We start from the raw sequence: 15,846 nt of genomic DNA on the forward strand, positions 1-15,846 counted from the left end.
AACTCAGATTGTTAGCTTAAACTTTAAACATAAACTAGGGAAATAATGTTTTAAAATAAATGCCCCTTCCTGGATCCTCCCACTGCCCTATCTTCAGCAGAAGATCAGCACACAAAGGAGAAGGCAGCAGCTTCCTAGCCAGTACTTCTGTGGTAATGACATGCATGTTGCCTTTCTTTCCATCAAGGAATGTATAAAATACTAGGGATCGACCGATATTGATTTTTTAGGGCCGATACCGATAATTTGTGGACTTTCAGGCCGATAGCCGATAATTTATACCGATATTCTGGGAATTTTCATTTTTGAAAAAAAAAAAAAAAAATTCCCACAAATCTGCTGAAAATTAATGTTTATTGTTAATGTGTATTTTTTTTTGTAAATCTTTCTTTTTCATTTATATTTAATATTTTGGTGTTTTTATTATTTTTTTTTTGTAACTTTTTTTTTTTAACTAACTTTTAGCCCCCTTAGGGACTAGAACCCTTGTCCTATTCACCCTGATAGAGATCTATCAGGGTGAATAGGATCTCACACTGTCCCTGCTGCTCTGTGCTTTGTGCACACAGCAGCATGGAGCTTATCATGGCAGCCAGGGCTTCAATAGCGTCCTGGCTGCCATGGTAACCGATCGGAACCCCAGCATTACACTGCTGGGGCTCCGATCGGAGGAGCAGGGGAGAGGGGATCCTGTGGGGGGGCGCACTGCGACTGGGGTGGGGGGGAGGGGGGGCGCACCACTGCTTAATACTGGGGGGGAGGGGGGGCGCACTGCGCCACCAATGTCTGATACTGGGGGGGAGGGGGGGCGCACTGCGCCACCAATGTCTGATACTGGGGGGCTTGGGGGGGCGCACTGCGCCACCAATGAAGCTTAATCTCTAATTTATTAATATACAGGAGGCGGGAGCTGGCTGCAGGATCACATAGCCGGCTCCCGGCCTCTATGAGCTGTAGCTGCGATCCGCGGCACCTGAGGAGTTAACTACCGCAGATCGCAGCTACAGCTCATAGAGGTCGGGAGCCGGCTATGTGATCCTGCAGCTCCCGCCTCCTGTATATGAATGAATGATAGATTAATCTTCATTGGTGGAGCAGTGGACATAGCTCCTCCCCTCCTCCTGTCCCCTGTACTTTCATTGGCGGCAGCAGCAGCAGCACAGGGGGGAGGAGACACTGCTCCTTCTCCCCTGTGCTGCTGCTGAGGGAACACGGAGAGCGCTGTCAGCAGCGCGATCTGTGTTCCCATACACTATCGGAATATCGGCAAAATAGATGCCGATACCGATAGCGTTCAAAATCCTGAATATCGGCCGATAATATCGGTAAATCCGATAATCGGTCGATCCCTATAAAATACATTCGCAAATTAAATACAGAGGAGTCGGAGTCGGAAGTACCAAAAACTGAGGAGAAGGAGGACCATTTATCTACCAACTCCACAGCCCTGGTTCAGGTGGCAAAAGTGGTGAAAAAAAAACACAATACCGTTTGAGGATTCCCATGGATAGAAAAATAGACTGCTTACTAAAAAAAATCCTGGGAGTCAGCGGCGGCTACAATCAATACAAATATTGCAGCTACCTCTGTAGCTAGGGCCTTAGTACTATGGATTAATCAGCTGGAAAATCATCTCAAAGCTAAAAACCCCCAGAGAATAAATCCTGGAGTCGCTTCCCCTATTACAGATGGCTCCAGGGTTTATGGCAGACGCCTCAGCGGAATCAATAAGATTCGCAGCTAAGACATAATCCCTAACGAACACGGCCAGACGTGCCCTCTGGCTGAAATCTTGGTCTAGGAATATAGCATCTAAGAATAGACTCTCTGCGATACCTTTCTCAGGTTCCTTTGTGTTTAGCCCAGTTCTGGACTCCATCTTGGAAAAGGGGGGGGTTTCCTGAGGAGAAAAAGAAACAGCAGCCCTTTCGTAAAACCTCTAGTCAGAATCAGAACAGGTCTTATAGAGGGAAAGGAAAAAGTCTGGTAGATGGAGCTACCCAAAAGGGGGGAGGTCCTCTTCAACCCCAATACGACTGTCTACTCATCGCAAATTCAGAACAGAAGTTGGAAGGGGACATTCATCAAACCTTGTCTCTATTCAAAGATCTGGGGTGGGTCATAAACGAGGTCATACAGGCAGTGGTCCCCCCCTAAAATTTCGCTCTAAGTTGTTAGTTCTCCATGGGTGCCGTCATATAGAAACATATATTTAATTTACTGGTAAATTGTTTTCCAGGAGTCCGGAATGACAGCACCCAGTATTACCCCCCCCCCCCCCCCTTTTTTGTTTGAATTTGGTTGATCTAACTCTATACAATATGAAATTAACATTGACGTTCAAAATAGTAAGTTGTAAGAACACTGGAGAGAGGGGGTTGGGAGGGCCCTTTTAATCTCTCTCTCTCTCCCTGTCCCAACAGAGGTCAATAGGACATCCTCCATGGGTGCTGTCATTCCGGACTCCTGGAAAACAATTTACCGGACTCGCAGCGCAGCACCCGTCCTGAACTTCCAGGGTTGCATAGCATTATAGTGATTTATGATGCTATGTAACCCTTACAGTTCTGAAATGTATTGTATAACACTGTCAGCATTATTTCAGTATTATCCAGTACATTTTACACCTCTAAGGGTTACATAGCATCATAAATCAATATAACGCTATGCAACCCCGGCAGAGCTGGATGTGGACGGGAGCTGCGCTGAGAGTCTGGAGCATAACACTGGCTTGTCTGAAAGCGGCCTAAAGGGGCTTTTAGAAAGGCTGTCGGTCTAGGCCTACTCCACATTTATCACAGGGGTGGATGATATATGCTTTGCAGAGTTACCAGTAGACACTTTTCTCTGACTTTATACCAACTATTAGTTGGCTTACTTTGAGACAGAATGTTGGTGCAATTTATGCCAATATTTAGGTTCACGCACATTACTAAATGTAGGCCAGTGTTCTTAACATTTTAGAAATAAATCTACTTGATCATGAAATAGTAATGGTGTAATTAACTCTTAAGCTGCCCATACACAAAATAATTGTCATCCGAGAGTCCTGATTTTGGCCACTAAAATCGATGGCCACCGACAGACTACAGTCTTTTTGCTTTGACTGTAGTCAGCTGAAAATACCAGTGTATGGCATGAATGGTCGAAAATTGTCCCCCACTGATTAAGTGCTTCTTCTCTATCCCCTGTGGGTAGGGGATACGTTTGTATCTTGGCACAACCCCTTACAGAGCTTACAGCTTTACTGTTTACACACTGAGCATAATGAAATGAGTTAGCACCTTCAAGTGGTGGCTTCAGGAATATGTCTATGCAGAAATGTGCGGCTTTGACAAATATCAGACCACTAGTAAAATTTTAAAAATTATGCTCAGTATACAGCTTTGGATAAAAAAAAAAACAAACATGATAAAAATGAAAGATTCACTGTAAGCAAATATGATGTTAAGTAACTCCAAAGAGATAACCCACTGGTCTTGTATGCAGCCGCATGGAAATTAAGGTGGTTTGAAGGCCTTTCTTACAAGAATTATGAAGGACATTTTTCTTTCTATTACTAACAAGTTCATCGGAGAGTTCCTCACAAAACTTTTAGCATACTAGTACCAGAAAAGGCTCAACATCGTTGATATTGTCCACAACTGGATGGGCAGGCTGAAGATAAGCTGACACCCTTAGGATTTTTTATGAGTTGTGGCATGAAATGTCCTTGACTTTGTTTGTTTCTTGAGATTTCCACAAATTGCCCAGCACAATCCCTAGGAAAAGTAAAAATCCGACTGTGCGATTTGATGTAAACTTCTTCCAGCAATCTTCTGCATTGTTGATATCCAAGGTATAGATCTAAATAATGAAGTAGACAGGACTGAGTTACTTGAAAGTACTGAATAATATGACATTAGATCATAATTTTAACAATTAAACAATAGATGTATTGTGGGACATTGTAAATCCAGAGACAAGAGGTCCCAGTTAGAAAAAGAAAGGTCCAACAAAATGAATTTTTCCATCAAAGTTTTTACTGTTTCTGCTGGAGATAAGTAGCTCCAGTGTTTTCTGGTACCCACTTGTTTCCCTGAAAAAATGCACCAAGAGAAATATTTTTTCTCACTCTTGCACACGACCGTATGCCCTCCGAAATATACGCTCCGTGAGAGGGCCATATGTCCCAAAGCGGCATTGATCGTGCATACGGGAGTACACAGCATCATAGATTACAATGATGCTGTGCACGTCGGGCCACCCGTGGGACTATTGTCCTGCACTCATATGATCTTATCAGTGCAGGACAATAGTCCCGCGGGCGGCCCGACGTGCACAGCATCATTGTGATCTATGATGCTGTGAGCTCCCGTGTGCACGATCAATGCCGCTCTGGGACATAAGGCCCGCTCACGGACCGTATATTTCGGAGGGCATACGGTCATGTGCAAAAGGCCTAAAGGAGGATTAAATTAGCTGATCCAGACTTATCCCTCATTGCAGACAGCTCTGTAACGTTGCAGTGTTTCAGAAATAACAGTTTACATGGAAAAGACGCAGCTCCATGATGACTTCTCCTTGCCCAGCTAGGTCTAATTGACAGGTCTCTATTTGTGTATAGGAAGTGACCTGTCAATCAAGCTGAGCATTTCAGAGTAAAACATTGTTGTCAGAAACTAGGGAATCTGTGGAGATTTGATTACAGCTTCCGTTTAATTCTATTCCAATGAACCAGATACACCAATAAATGTGGAGCTGAACACAGATGACTGGTACATTTTTCTCATATATTGCACAATGCTCACAATAGACCATTATTGAAAATCAAGCTGGCACAAAACAGCCGTCATTTCTTCGCTACCAGAGAGCAATAGCACACAATGTCAAGCAAAATCTTAGTATCAGATACTGTCTGCTCAAACCTATTCCCTCTGAGATGGGAAGACATAAAGGCAAGTTAACAAGATAGCGAATGGTGACATTATTATGTGGCACTTGAAGGTTCTTGGTGCTCAAACTGATTGAGACCTGTCCTAATATCCACATATTTTGGGATAAAGTATTTTCCCTATTTAATTCTGCCACCTCGGGAGGGATTACTGGTGCTCCTGCTCTTGCACTCTCATCCCAGGACCAGCTCTACACTTAAGAAAGGTCTTCTTACAGGTCTTTGCCCCACTACTGGAAGTTTGCAGGCACCTTCCCATACTGAACAGTTGAATTACAACCTGTGCATGGAGGAGTTGATGGATCTTCAAAAAAGTGCTCAAACATCCTTCTATGCCACTCTATCGCTATGTAGTAGGGCTATGTAAGTGCATAAAATAAATAAATAAATATTTGCTTGCTTCTTCTAATTCAGACATATACAGTATTTTACTAAAAATGGCTACCTGATAGACAAGGTGACCTCCAATGAGTGCAACAGCAGCATAATAAGGCACAGTCTGGTCACAGCTTAGTCCCGTAGCCGTCAGTCCTGCAAGCATGGCTACACTGAAGCCGCTAAGCCAAGGCTTTGTCTTCTCATTAAAGCGCAGAGCTGTTGACTTCACTCCAACCAACGTATCATCGGCTTTGTCCTAAATATACAGAAAATAGAATTACTGGTTCATTATAAAGGTAGTAAAACACATGGTTTCAGACCCGGTAGTTTATTTTACAGCTATGTACACTCTTCCACACTGAAACTGCAATACCAAGAAAGACAAGCTGTAAGGTTATCCAAATTGAAGATTAGCAGGTGTCTCTGCAGATGATCATTTTCAAGCTCCTAGCTTCAATCTGGGGTATATAAGCCAGATCAAAGCAAAGTTGTTTTTTTTGCCATGTTAAACGTCAAAAATGTGGGATGAGAAACCTTGGTTTGTCACTCTGACAAGATCACCAGACACCTAGGCCGAGATGTCAGCACTGTTAAATGTTGCACGTTCCAGTGGTTGGGAGAACAAAGACTAACTAGAATGACAGCAAGAGATCCACAGAGGAGAAAGTCTGCACGGACAGATCGTCCGATTGTAAGAATGGCTCATAGTGATCCATTCTGTACTGCAAGTGATATTAGACGTAACATCCCAAGCTTAGGGAGGCAAACAGTGTCTACACAACCCATCAGAAGGTGTTTGCATGGCATTGGGCTAGAAGCCAGAAGTCTAGCTAAAGGTGTTCCACTGATCTCATGCAACCTCTCTCAAAAGCTATCATGGTGCACAGCAAGATGGCAATGGGGACTGGAATGGAGGTCTTTCCTCTTCAGAGATGAGTTCCAATTTTGTCTTGGATGCAATGATAGCTGGAAATTGGTCAGGAGACCTCATGGGCGACACAATGAAGAGGCCTTGACAAGGGAACATCACGCTGGTCCTACTTCTGGGATTATGGTATAGGTTGGCATAATGTACGGTAGCTGGACTCTCTAGTCTTCATTTAAAGGGAACCTGTCACCTGGATTTTGTGTATAGAGTTGAGGACATGGGCTGCTAGATGGCCGCTAGCACATCCGCAATACCCAGGCCCCATAGCTCTGTGTGCTTTTATTGTGTAAAAAAAACGATTTGATACATATGCAAATTAACCTGAGATGAGTCCTGTCCCTGACTCATCTCACATACAGGACTCATCTCAGGGTAATTTGCATATGTATCAAATCGGTTTTTTTTACACAATAAAAGCACACAGAGCTATGGGGACTGGATATTGCGGATGTGCTAGCGGCCATCTAGCAACCCATGTCCTCAGCTCTATACCCAAAATCCAGGTGACAGGTTCCCTTTAAGGTACACTAACAGCTTGTTACATTGATTTGATCGTGGAACCAGTGGTGTTTCCATTTACCCAAAGTGTCCCAGGAGCCGTCTTTCAACATGACAACTCCAGGCCGCATGTTTCTCATGCTACTCTGAGCATCCCACATGTCCTAAATGTGCTACCATGGCCTGCAGCATCTCCGGACTTGCCTCCCATCGAGCACATCTGGAATGTCATCGGTTGACAAGAGAGATGCCAGCAGCGAATCTTGATTTGCGTGCCCAAGTGAATTCAGCATGGTAGAACATTCCTCAGATTAACAACCATTAACCTCACTGATAGCATGCTAAAGTGTGTATGTGGGTGTTTCTTTGTGCATGGCTCTCATACGCAAAACTGAATGAATCAGTCTATTGATTCTGTGTTTCCATGATTTCTCAACTTTTCCTTCTGGGTTTTGCAATTTTGTTGAGGAGTGTATATAGTGTGTGTGTGTATATATATATATATATATATATATATATATACACATATACACACACACACACACACACACACATACATACACAAACACATACATACATACATATTATATACACTCCTGAACAGTTAAATTGCAAGACCAAGAAGGAAAAAAAACTAATAAATATATATATCCACAAATATAATAAATGCATTGGCTAGACTCACCTGATGAGCATAGATGGTATCATATATTAGTGTCCACATAACTCCAGAGGCATACAAAGGAAGGCAAACTGACCAATCACAGGATCCTTTAATAGCAGACCAGCCCAATAAGGCTCCCCAGTTAAATGTTAGTCCTGTATAGTAAACATATAAAATAATGATGCAATCATTTAATATGGTTTTCAATTCACAACATACCAGATTTTGAATATATGTTTGCTCATAAAACACTTTTTATAATGTGGGCAAAGGAGGGAGGACAGATAATTTACTATTATTGGGTATATCTGGGATTAAAAATAATGATTTATTTTTTTTTGGGACATCGAGAAATAGCGCCACTGTTGTCCATAGGTTGTGTCTGGCATCGCATTGGAGGCCAATTCATTTGGGATCAATCTGGATGATGATTTATAAGGGGTAGAATAGTCTATCAGTTCAGTAGGGTTTTCGACACACTTAGTTCTGCCAATTAGCGTTACACTGTAGCTCCGGAAGTCGATGCCGAAACTACACAGCTTTGTCAATTGTATAGTGGACAGATCTGGTAACTGCAGCCTTGCAACCACCTAAAGGGAATCTGTTACCCTGATTTTGGACCATTATCTACAGTAATATATGAGTAGTGCTGCAGATATGGATTCCAGGTAACTATGTTTTATTTTCCTACTGCTCCCTATTCCCCACTGTCAGTACTCCGTTGCGCTGAAATACATTGTCAGGACTAGCATGCATCCACACGAGTCCTCTCCATTATGTTACAACAGCACAGCAGTCCAGACTGTGTATTTCAGTTGAGCTTTGAGTGCTCAGAGTGGGGGAACAGGAGGCAGCAGGAAAAAATAAATAATTGTGATCTGGACTTATCTGCAGTACTATGCATGTATTACTACAGCTAATATTCCAAAATTGGGGTGACAGACTCCCTTTGAAGTTGCTCCAGCACATACCAACATGTCCTAATATTCATGAGTGTCTGGCTTTTTCCACCCGTCTACCACTAATTAACTGTTTTTTCCAACTGAATTAGCAGAGGGGCAGAGAAATATTCAGGACACACCAATATGCGCTGGGGCTGTTCAATACAAAATTTTAGAGAAACTGTTGAGCCAATTAAAGAGAGTGACCAAGAACATTGAGGACAGATTTCCTATTAGCATGTACATGTCATATACACTACTTACTGTAGCCTTACCACAGTGAGAAAGCTAATACATATATTACTGCTTTATTCATAAGCACAATACCTGTATATGATTATAAAAACACTAGTTAATATGTCTAAGCATAGACAAAACATTTTTCTCTATGTGATGATGTTATACCTTCGTGATAAGTGGTCACCCTTGCATGTAGAGATCCTATATTCAAGTCCCAGAAAAGACTTATATATGTTTTTTCCTCTCCCATTTAACCCATAATAAATGTATATATTATAATAAATAATTTATAATAATACAAGGCCTTACTATATTGAGAATAGTGTTTAATACTTAGAAACCTAAAACCTATTACTGGTTTATTCACAGTTATAATATATGATTATAAAGAAACCAGCAATACAAATTAACTTTCTAAAAAACATTATTCTCAATATGATAAGGATATAGAATTTTATTATGAGTTAAATAAGGGAGAAAAAATTATCAAAAAATAAATAAAAAATATGAAAGTCGCTCCCACGATTTAAACATTTCTACATGCAAGACTGACCATTTACTACTAAGCTATCTCATTACCACATAGTGAAAATACATAACAATTGAGAAAAAAAAGCTGCTCTCACCTGCTCCTTCTCTGCTGTGAGCACCTGGATGAGGGCAACTTGAAGTCCAAACGAAAAGCAAAATCCAACTCAGTCTCGCAGAGAGACTGAGCTGAATTTTGCTTTTCGTTTGGACACATAGTGGAAAAAAAAAAAAATTATACTTAGAAAGCTAATACAGATTACTGGTGTCTTTATTATCATATATTGTGTTAGTTACTAAAGCAGTAATATGTATATTATCTTTCTAAGCATATCTCAATGTGGTAAGGCTACAGTAAGCAATGTATATGATATGTTCATGCTTGTGAGTGCAACAATGTTAAAAGTGCATTATATTGCATGTTGTGTCGACATCAGCATGCTGATGTCTAGCCCTGTCAATCAAGGGGAGGGGGGAGTGTGCAGAGCACTAGGGGTGTTACAAAGCAGGGCTCCAAGGATTTAGCACAGCCCCTGGTGCTCCAACCTACTCATTTGCATATGAATAAAAGCACAGATATCTCTTCAGCTGTTTAGTATACAGACAAAAGAAATGTATCATTTTAATCAGCATGATGACCCTACCAGGCAGTGTGCCTGGTTTAATAGGATTGACTATGCTGACAGAGTATTTTTAAGTGAATGCGGCATTGCTGCAATAACCAGCTTCATGGGCTACACAATGGAAAAAGCTATGCAATTCCAGCATTGGAGCTACAAGGTAACACCTGGTCAGCAGAAGTGTGGAGGGTTGGACTCCCACTGACCTGATGTCGATGTCCTATTCTGAGAATAGGCTATCAATATCAAAATCCTTGGCAACCTCTTTAATTCACAATTAAACTCAATCTCTACTATGCATTTCCTAGTTACCTAAAACAAGTTGGGGCCAGTAAGTTATCCTCTTCATTAATGGATAGGTGAGTACCAGCGTCAAAGAAGCAGCTCCTAAAGCAATACTAAAGAAAATGTTACAAAGTAAATATAAAAAAGTGCACCCCAAGTAGTGCTCGTCAGTGACTACAAGGTCATGCACTTAAAATTAGATGATTCATTAGTGTGTGACTCTGCTTATTGTGTCAGTCTATAAAAATACAAATGCTGTAAAATAACAAGAGAGTACTCATCTTTTCATCCCCTCACCAATTCACCACAAACACTACGGTGGCCCCCCCCTGATCAATCAGCGGCCACAGCAATCGCGTTCTGTACAACTGGAATCATGACAGCTATCACTGAGTGGTAATGCCAGTACATGACCACTGATTGGCTTTATTTCTTATTTTTTTTATTTTAGAGCATTTGTTGCATGTTTTTTTTTTTTTACTGGTTAAGCCCTTTAAAGAGATTACAAAAGGTGTGTATGCTTTTCCCCAGTAACAGCACCATTCTTGTATATCAGAAATATGCCAGGTATTACATTCACTTAAATGGGGCTGACACATACCAGACACAGCCCATGGACAAAGTGGTGCTGTATCTGTAAGAAAAAAATAACTAATACAAACCCTGTAATAAGTACAGACAGCTACAATTAATTATTATTCTACACATAAATCCAGATGTCGCAAAAGCCTCCCCCATCGTTCTGTATACAATGCTCAAAGAGTGCATGCATAGAGATCTGGAGGTGGCAATGCCGCTTCCTGCTCCAGTACCGGTGGTCATGTGATGGCTAGGGACTGGGTGTCTGTGAGAGCTGCTGCAGGGAGGTTATACAGCCCTATACAACCTCTCTGGGGACTGTTTTCACCCTGTAACTGGGGCTAATATGTCAGCCACAGTTACAGAAGAAATCAGCAATGAAAAAATGTAACATTAAATGCCCTCCAAAGGTCTTGTATGACCTTATGGGGGACACAAAGTGTAAAATACAAAAATAAAGACAAAATTAAAAAAAGATGTAAACCACCACCACCACAGCTTCTACGCCTGCCACCAGGTGACTATAACCCATACATCCCACATATCAAAAAGACTGTTATGGAAAGGCAACATCATTTAAAAAAAATACTTTGGTTGTACATTGTGCCATTAACAAAAAAGTAAAAAATGTGAAAAACAATATTTTTCCTTTTTATAAAATTTTCTTGCTATTAAACTAAAATTATTTACATAAGCGAACAGGAAAAAAAGATGGTTTTCCTAAACACATTTACTCAAAAAACAGAATATGTGCCTGGTCAGGAAGGGGGGATAAATAGTCTTGAAGTGGTTAAGTGAAAAGCTCACCTGTAATTATTAAGGCACAGAAGCACGCCCAGTGCCAAACTAAGCTGTCCTCCCAGGAAAAGCAAAGACTGAAACTGGGTGATGTCTCCCGCAGCAAGTGGGCGATTAGCTGTTCTTGTCACCTTTCCAAAAAAAGATGGTGGATCGATGGTCAGAACTTAAACAGTGATGATCTCGCTAACATGCAATGATTGCTCATGTGCCAATTACTGCCGCTGGATTTATCTAGACTAATTTAGACACAAACCATTAGCAAGAGTTGAAATGGAATCAACACATGACATAGTTACATAGGTAATACAGCTGAAAAAAAGATTTAAGTCCATCAAGTTCAACCAAGGGATAAGAGGAGGTGAATTTTAGAAAAAGGGGAGTGAGACCCAGATTTCTACACATTTCCATAAGCATTAATGTCATTTACCTTTAAGAATTTATCTAAGCCCTTTTTAAAACCGTCCACTGTTCCTGCTGTGACCACGTCCTGGAGGTAGACTATCTACAGAATCACTGTTTTTAAACGTTTTTATTAACTATTAGGCCCCTTAGGGGGCTAGAACCCTTGTCTAGGGTGAATAGGACTTTACACTGTCCCTGCTGCCCTGTGCTTTGTGCACACAGCAGCAGGGAGATTACTATGACAGCCATGGATGGCTTCAGTTGCTAACATTTCACTGCTGGGGCTCCGATCGGTAGCTGCCACTGCCACCGCCACCAATGAAAATACTGAGGGGGAGGGGGGGTCTTTTGGCCACTGCTTCACCAATGAATATAATCAACATTATTATAGTACTGAGGAGGGTGAGCTGTGCCCACTGTGCCACCAATGCCGGAACCTGGTCTCAATGACAGAGCACGGCGATCCGCCAAACCACGTCAATTAACCCCACAGGTGTGGCAACTGAGGGGTTATTTGATGGGGTTCCGAGCAATGGCCGTTCCCAATCAGAGGCTGGGTGCCCTCTGTGTGATACGGCCGGCACCCGCAGCGTACATTTGTATTTAAGGGTTAATTATATGCATTGGTGGTGCAGTGGACACAGCCCCTCCTCCTCAGTATTATCTTCTCAGTGATGGCCAGCGGCAGCCACGTCACAGTGGGGAAGGTTGGAGGGACTCTCTCCTTCTCTGCTGTGCCGGTTTATGAGAACATGGTTCACTCTAAGGGCGGCGCGCATCATGTTCTCTAAAAGATACTAGGCTGCACTACTGCGGAAAATAGCAAAAAGTATCGATTTGGTATCGAAAGTTCGATACCCGGTGCAACCCTACCACACGACCTGCTGTCCAGAAGCCATGACCGAAGGGGCCTTCATGAACGACAGGATCACGCGATGAATGAACATTTCGCTCATTCATGGGGTGATCAGCAGCACATTTACATGGCAAGATTGTCGGGAGCGACCTTTGCAGGAACGGTTGTTCCCAATAATCTGCTTGATTCTCAGTCCGTGTAAATTCTAAGTAGTAGTAAATGCTATAAAATGCTGCACTCTTCTGTCCATTAGCCATGGCATGGGATATCACAAATATCTGGCTAAAAGCAATGTGGATATACTATATTACGGTACTATATTTTTTTGCTATAATACCTTTTTATCAAAGTCTTGATCCCACATATCATTAATAGTACATCCAGCACCACGCATTAGTACCGCACCAGTGCCAAATAGAGCAAGCATATAAAAGTCTGGAAGGCCTCCTGGCTGTGCTGCAAGGGCAATACTCCAAGTGCATGGCAGATATAACAACCACGTTCCTAAAAAGCACACACAAAAAAGAAGAAGAAAAATTAAAGGACCTTATAAAAGGTGTATAGCGAGTACTAGATGTCTAAGAAAAGATATGAGAACAAGATGATGAGATTTCAAACAGACCTACAATCTTACACATCCATGAGAATAAGCTTAGTCCTCCAGATCCTTTTGGGGAAGAATGTATTAAAAATGGAAAAGAGGGACAACACCCACCCGCCCCCTGTGAGTGTAGGAGGTGCCGCTAGGAAACCTTATATCTGTACACACAATGTTTGGGTCATTTTTTGATGAATCCAGTCCTGGGAATAAGTCACAGCTTCCCTCTAAAGTACGTGCCCCTCATAGTGCCTTCCACAAGTGGCACCAAGACTGCTGCTTACAGACGGATGTGCCTCATAATCCAGCACACACTTACCTCCTGCATAGGGTGGCTTTCTCCCTTTGCCTGATGGTCACACATCAGACTGATTTTTTTCACATGAGCTTCATTGCAGAAAATCCCAAAAAGCAATACTGTGATTTTTGGCAGTACAGACAGAAGACGATTAGTACTATACACTGGAGGGGATGTGGTAGGTGACATGTTCTTCTTACCTATAGGTTTATCCAGCCTCATGAGCCTTAGATAAGGCTGAACATTCTTTGGCATAGCTTCTACCACTCCAGCTGCAGAAAACCTAGGCCTTGTCCACATACTAGGTGAGGTTCTTAGATGGGCACTTTGACACACAATGGGGCACACACATTTGGAAAGTAGGCTGGGTACATGGTTGGTGTAGTGCCATTTTGATCCCAGAAATGTCTTCTCATTGTAGTCATTTTTATGGAAATGGGTCATAGAAGAGGACATATTATGGGTACATGCTCTGTATACGGCTTCGCTGGCAGGCAGGCATGATCGGAGCATCTTCAGAGTCAAGGCCATCAGTTATCCTATGAAGTCAAAGGGCAAAGTTAATATCATGTTCGTCTGTTCTCTTTACTCTGTGCTCCATACAGTATCACAATGTATTCACCATTCCAGTTGCGACCTCTGCTCCACCATAACATCCTCCTCTCTACCACTCTAATATGTGATGAGTGGGGTTGAGCGAACTTTGTGTTTCAAGTTCGGCTTACAAGGTTTGGGTTATCTAAGAAATCCGTTATGTATTCCGCTACCAAGGACCATAAGTTATGGTCCGCGGTAGCAGAATCCAAAGTTCGCTCAACACTAGTGATGAGGGAATGGACTCCAACCAACAAGCTGTTGGGCCACAGCACATAGATAGCAACACAGTTTAGGGCTCCCTGTGTTCCAGGGTCATAAGTTGAAGAAAATGGTGCTGTCATTCCAGGTTGTCGAACTGGGAGGGGGTGAGGTATTGTCCTCATTAGGGACAATGATAAACTGGGGGCAGTAAGGCAGTAAATAGTGAAGGTGTTCACTGCTTAGGTAAGTAACGAGGAGCAGGATAAAAGAGGTGGTCTGGGAAGATTTCAGAATAACAATATCCCACCCACTCGACCCTGCTGTAGGTGGCATACAATTCTGGCCAAGACAGCCATGGAAGCCGGTCAAAGGGCCACCGGCTGCCTGGGAGTTTGGCATGCATGAAGGTAGGCATCCAAAGTAGGTGGACTTGGCCACAATAGGGAATGGCAAGTTGGGGACAGGTGGGACCCACCTCTGGGAGTGCAGGGCCACAGTGAGGTTGTCTCCTCTTAGTGCCTAGTCTACTCTACACCGCAAAATGTTCTGCCACAGAAATGTCATCTGGTGTTTTATTGCTCAGTGGTTGAAATGCAGTTGTCTAGCACAGGGGTCAGCAACTTCTAGACCTCCAGTTTTTGGGAAACTACAACTCCTAGCATGCTCCATTCACTTCTACAGAAGTTCTGAAAACAGCTGAGCAATTGTGCTTGCTGGGAGTTGTAGTTTTACAGCATCTGGTGTGCAGGAGGTTGCTGACCCCTGGTCTAGAAGGTGCACTGTCGCATATTCTAGTGACGGTAATATGGCTGAATGCTAGTCAGTCTAATGGGCCGAGCTCACATCACCATAGAACCCATGGTACAACCTCAATTAGATGCCACATTATTGGATAGAACCTCACAGCACCTGTGACAAGCTCTGCTGCCCATACAAAACTACAAGAACCCAACTTTCCAGACAGGCACTGGTTATCAAGCCACGCTGGGATTAGTAGTCCCTCAGGCTGAGTATTGTATTGGAGACTCACAGCAGCGCATCACCGGTGACACACACACATCATAGAAGAAAGCGTAGAACGAATAAGAAATCACATGTGCCAGGGACTGACCCGAGAATGACAGCCGACCCGGTCCCGTGGTGATGACGTCACGGCCTCCACAGAAGCACGCTGGGATGTGTAGTTTGTACGTTACGGGTGTAATGTACTAGGTCTGTAGCAAATATAATCACACTGGAGACAGCAGCCCCGGTCCCATGGTGATGACGTCACGGTCTCCACAGAGGCACGCTGGGATGTATAGTTTGTACGGTACTAGGTCTGTAGCAAACATAATCACACTGGAGACAGCCGACCCGGTCCCATGGTGATGACGTCACGGTCTCGATAATGGCATGCTGGGATGTGTAGTGTGAGCAGTATGGGACCGGGTGTAATAATGTAGGTCAGGTGACCGACCCGGGGTACGAAGCGGCCTACATACCAGAGCTGTCAGCCA

General features: G+C 42.8%; 1 protein-coding gene across 3 annotated transcripts; it reads right to left on the bottom strand.

Annotated features, from left to right (window-relative positions):
* Positions 1–2,746: 2,746 nt before the first annotated feature.
* On the bottom strand, positions 2,747–15,592 carry COQ2 (coenzyme Q2, polyprenyltransferase). 3 transcript variants are annotated; one of them, XM_044277539.1, is made up of 9 exons: positions 15,459–15,592; positions 13,750–14,088; positions 12,991–13,157; positions 11,402–11,523; positions 10,617–10,649; positions 10,043–10,128; positions 7,423–7,556; positions 5,379–5,567; positions 2,747–3,846 (listed from the first exon to the last, which is right to left on the bottom strand). In XM_044277539.1, the coding sequence occupies exons 2-9, from the start codon at positions 14,078–14,080 to the stop codon at positions 3,688–3,690; spliced, it is 1,221 nt and encodes a 406-aa protein (XP_044133474.1). In that variant the 5' UTR covers positions 14,081–14,088; positions 15,459–15,592; the 3' UTR covers positions 2,747–3,687. The 3 variants fall into 3 exon arrangements, with proteins under 3 accessions (XP_044133474.1, XP_044133476.1, XP_044133482.1); XM_044277541.1 differs by having other exon boundaries at positions 15,378–15,462; XM_044277547.1 differs by lacking the exon at positions 10,617–10,649 and having other exon boundaries at positions 2,751–3,846.
* Between the last annotated feature and the right edge of the window lie 254 nt (positions 15,593–15,846).

This window comes from Bufo gargarizans, chromosome 1 (assembly GCF_014858855.1).
Source record: "Bufo gargarizans isolate SCDJY-AF-19 chromosome 1, ASM1485885v1, whole genome shotgun sequence".
NCBI classification, from domain to species: Eukaryota; Metazoa; Chordata; class Amphibia; order Anura; family Bufonidae; genus Bufo; species Bufo gargarizans.

Excerpts from the sequence above, each read along its gene's own strand:
- COQ2 (XM_044277539.1), bottom strand. The coding sequence starts at position 14,080 with ATGGCCTTGACTCTGAAGATGCTCCGATCATGCCTGCCTGCCAGCGAA. Across the intron at positions 13,158-13,749 it reads GAGGCTGGATAAACCTATAG|GAACGTGGTTGTTATATCTG; the intron begins GTAAGAAGAACA and ends TGTGCTTTTTAG. Across the intron at positions 10,129-10,616 it reads TTGTCCATGGGCTGTGTCTG|TATTGCTTTAGGAGCTGCTT; the intron begins GTATGTGTCAGC and ends CATTTTCTTTAG.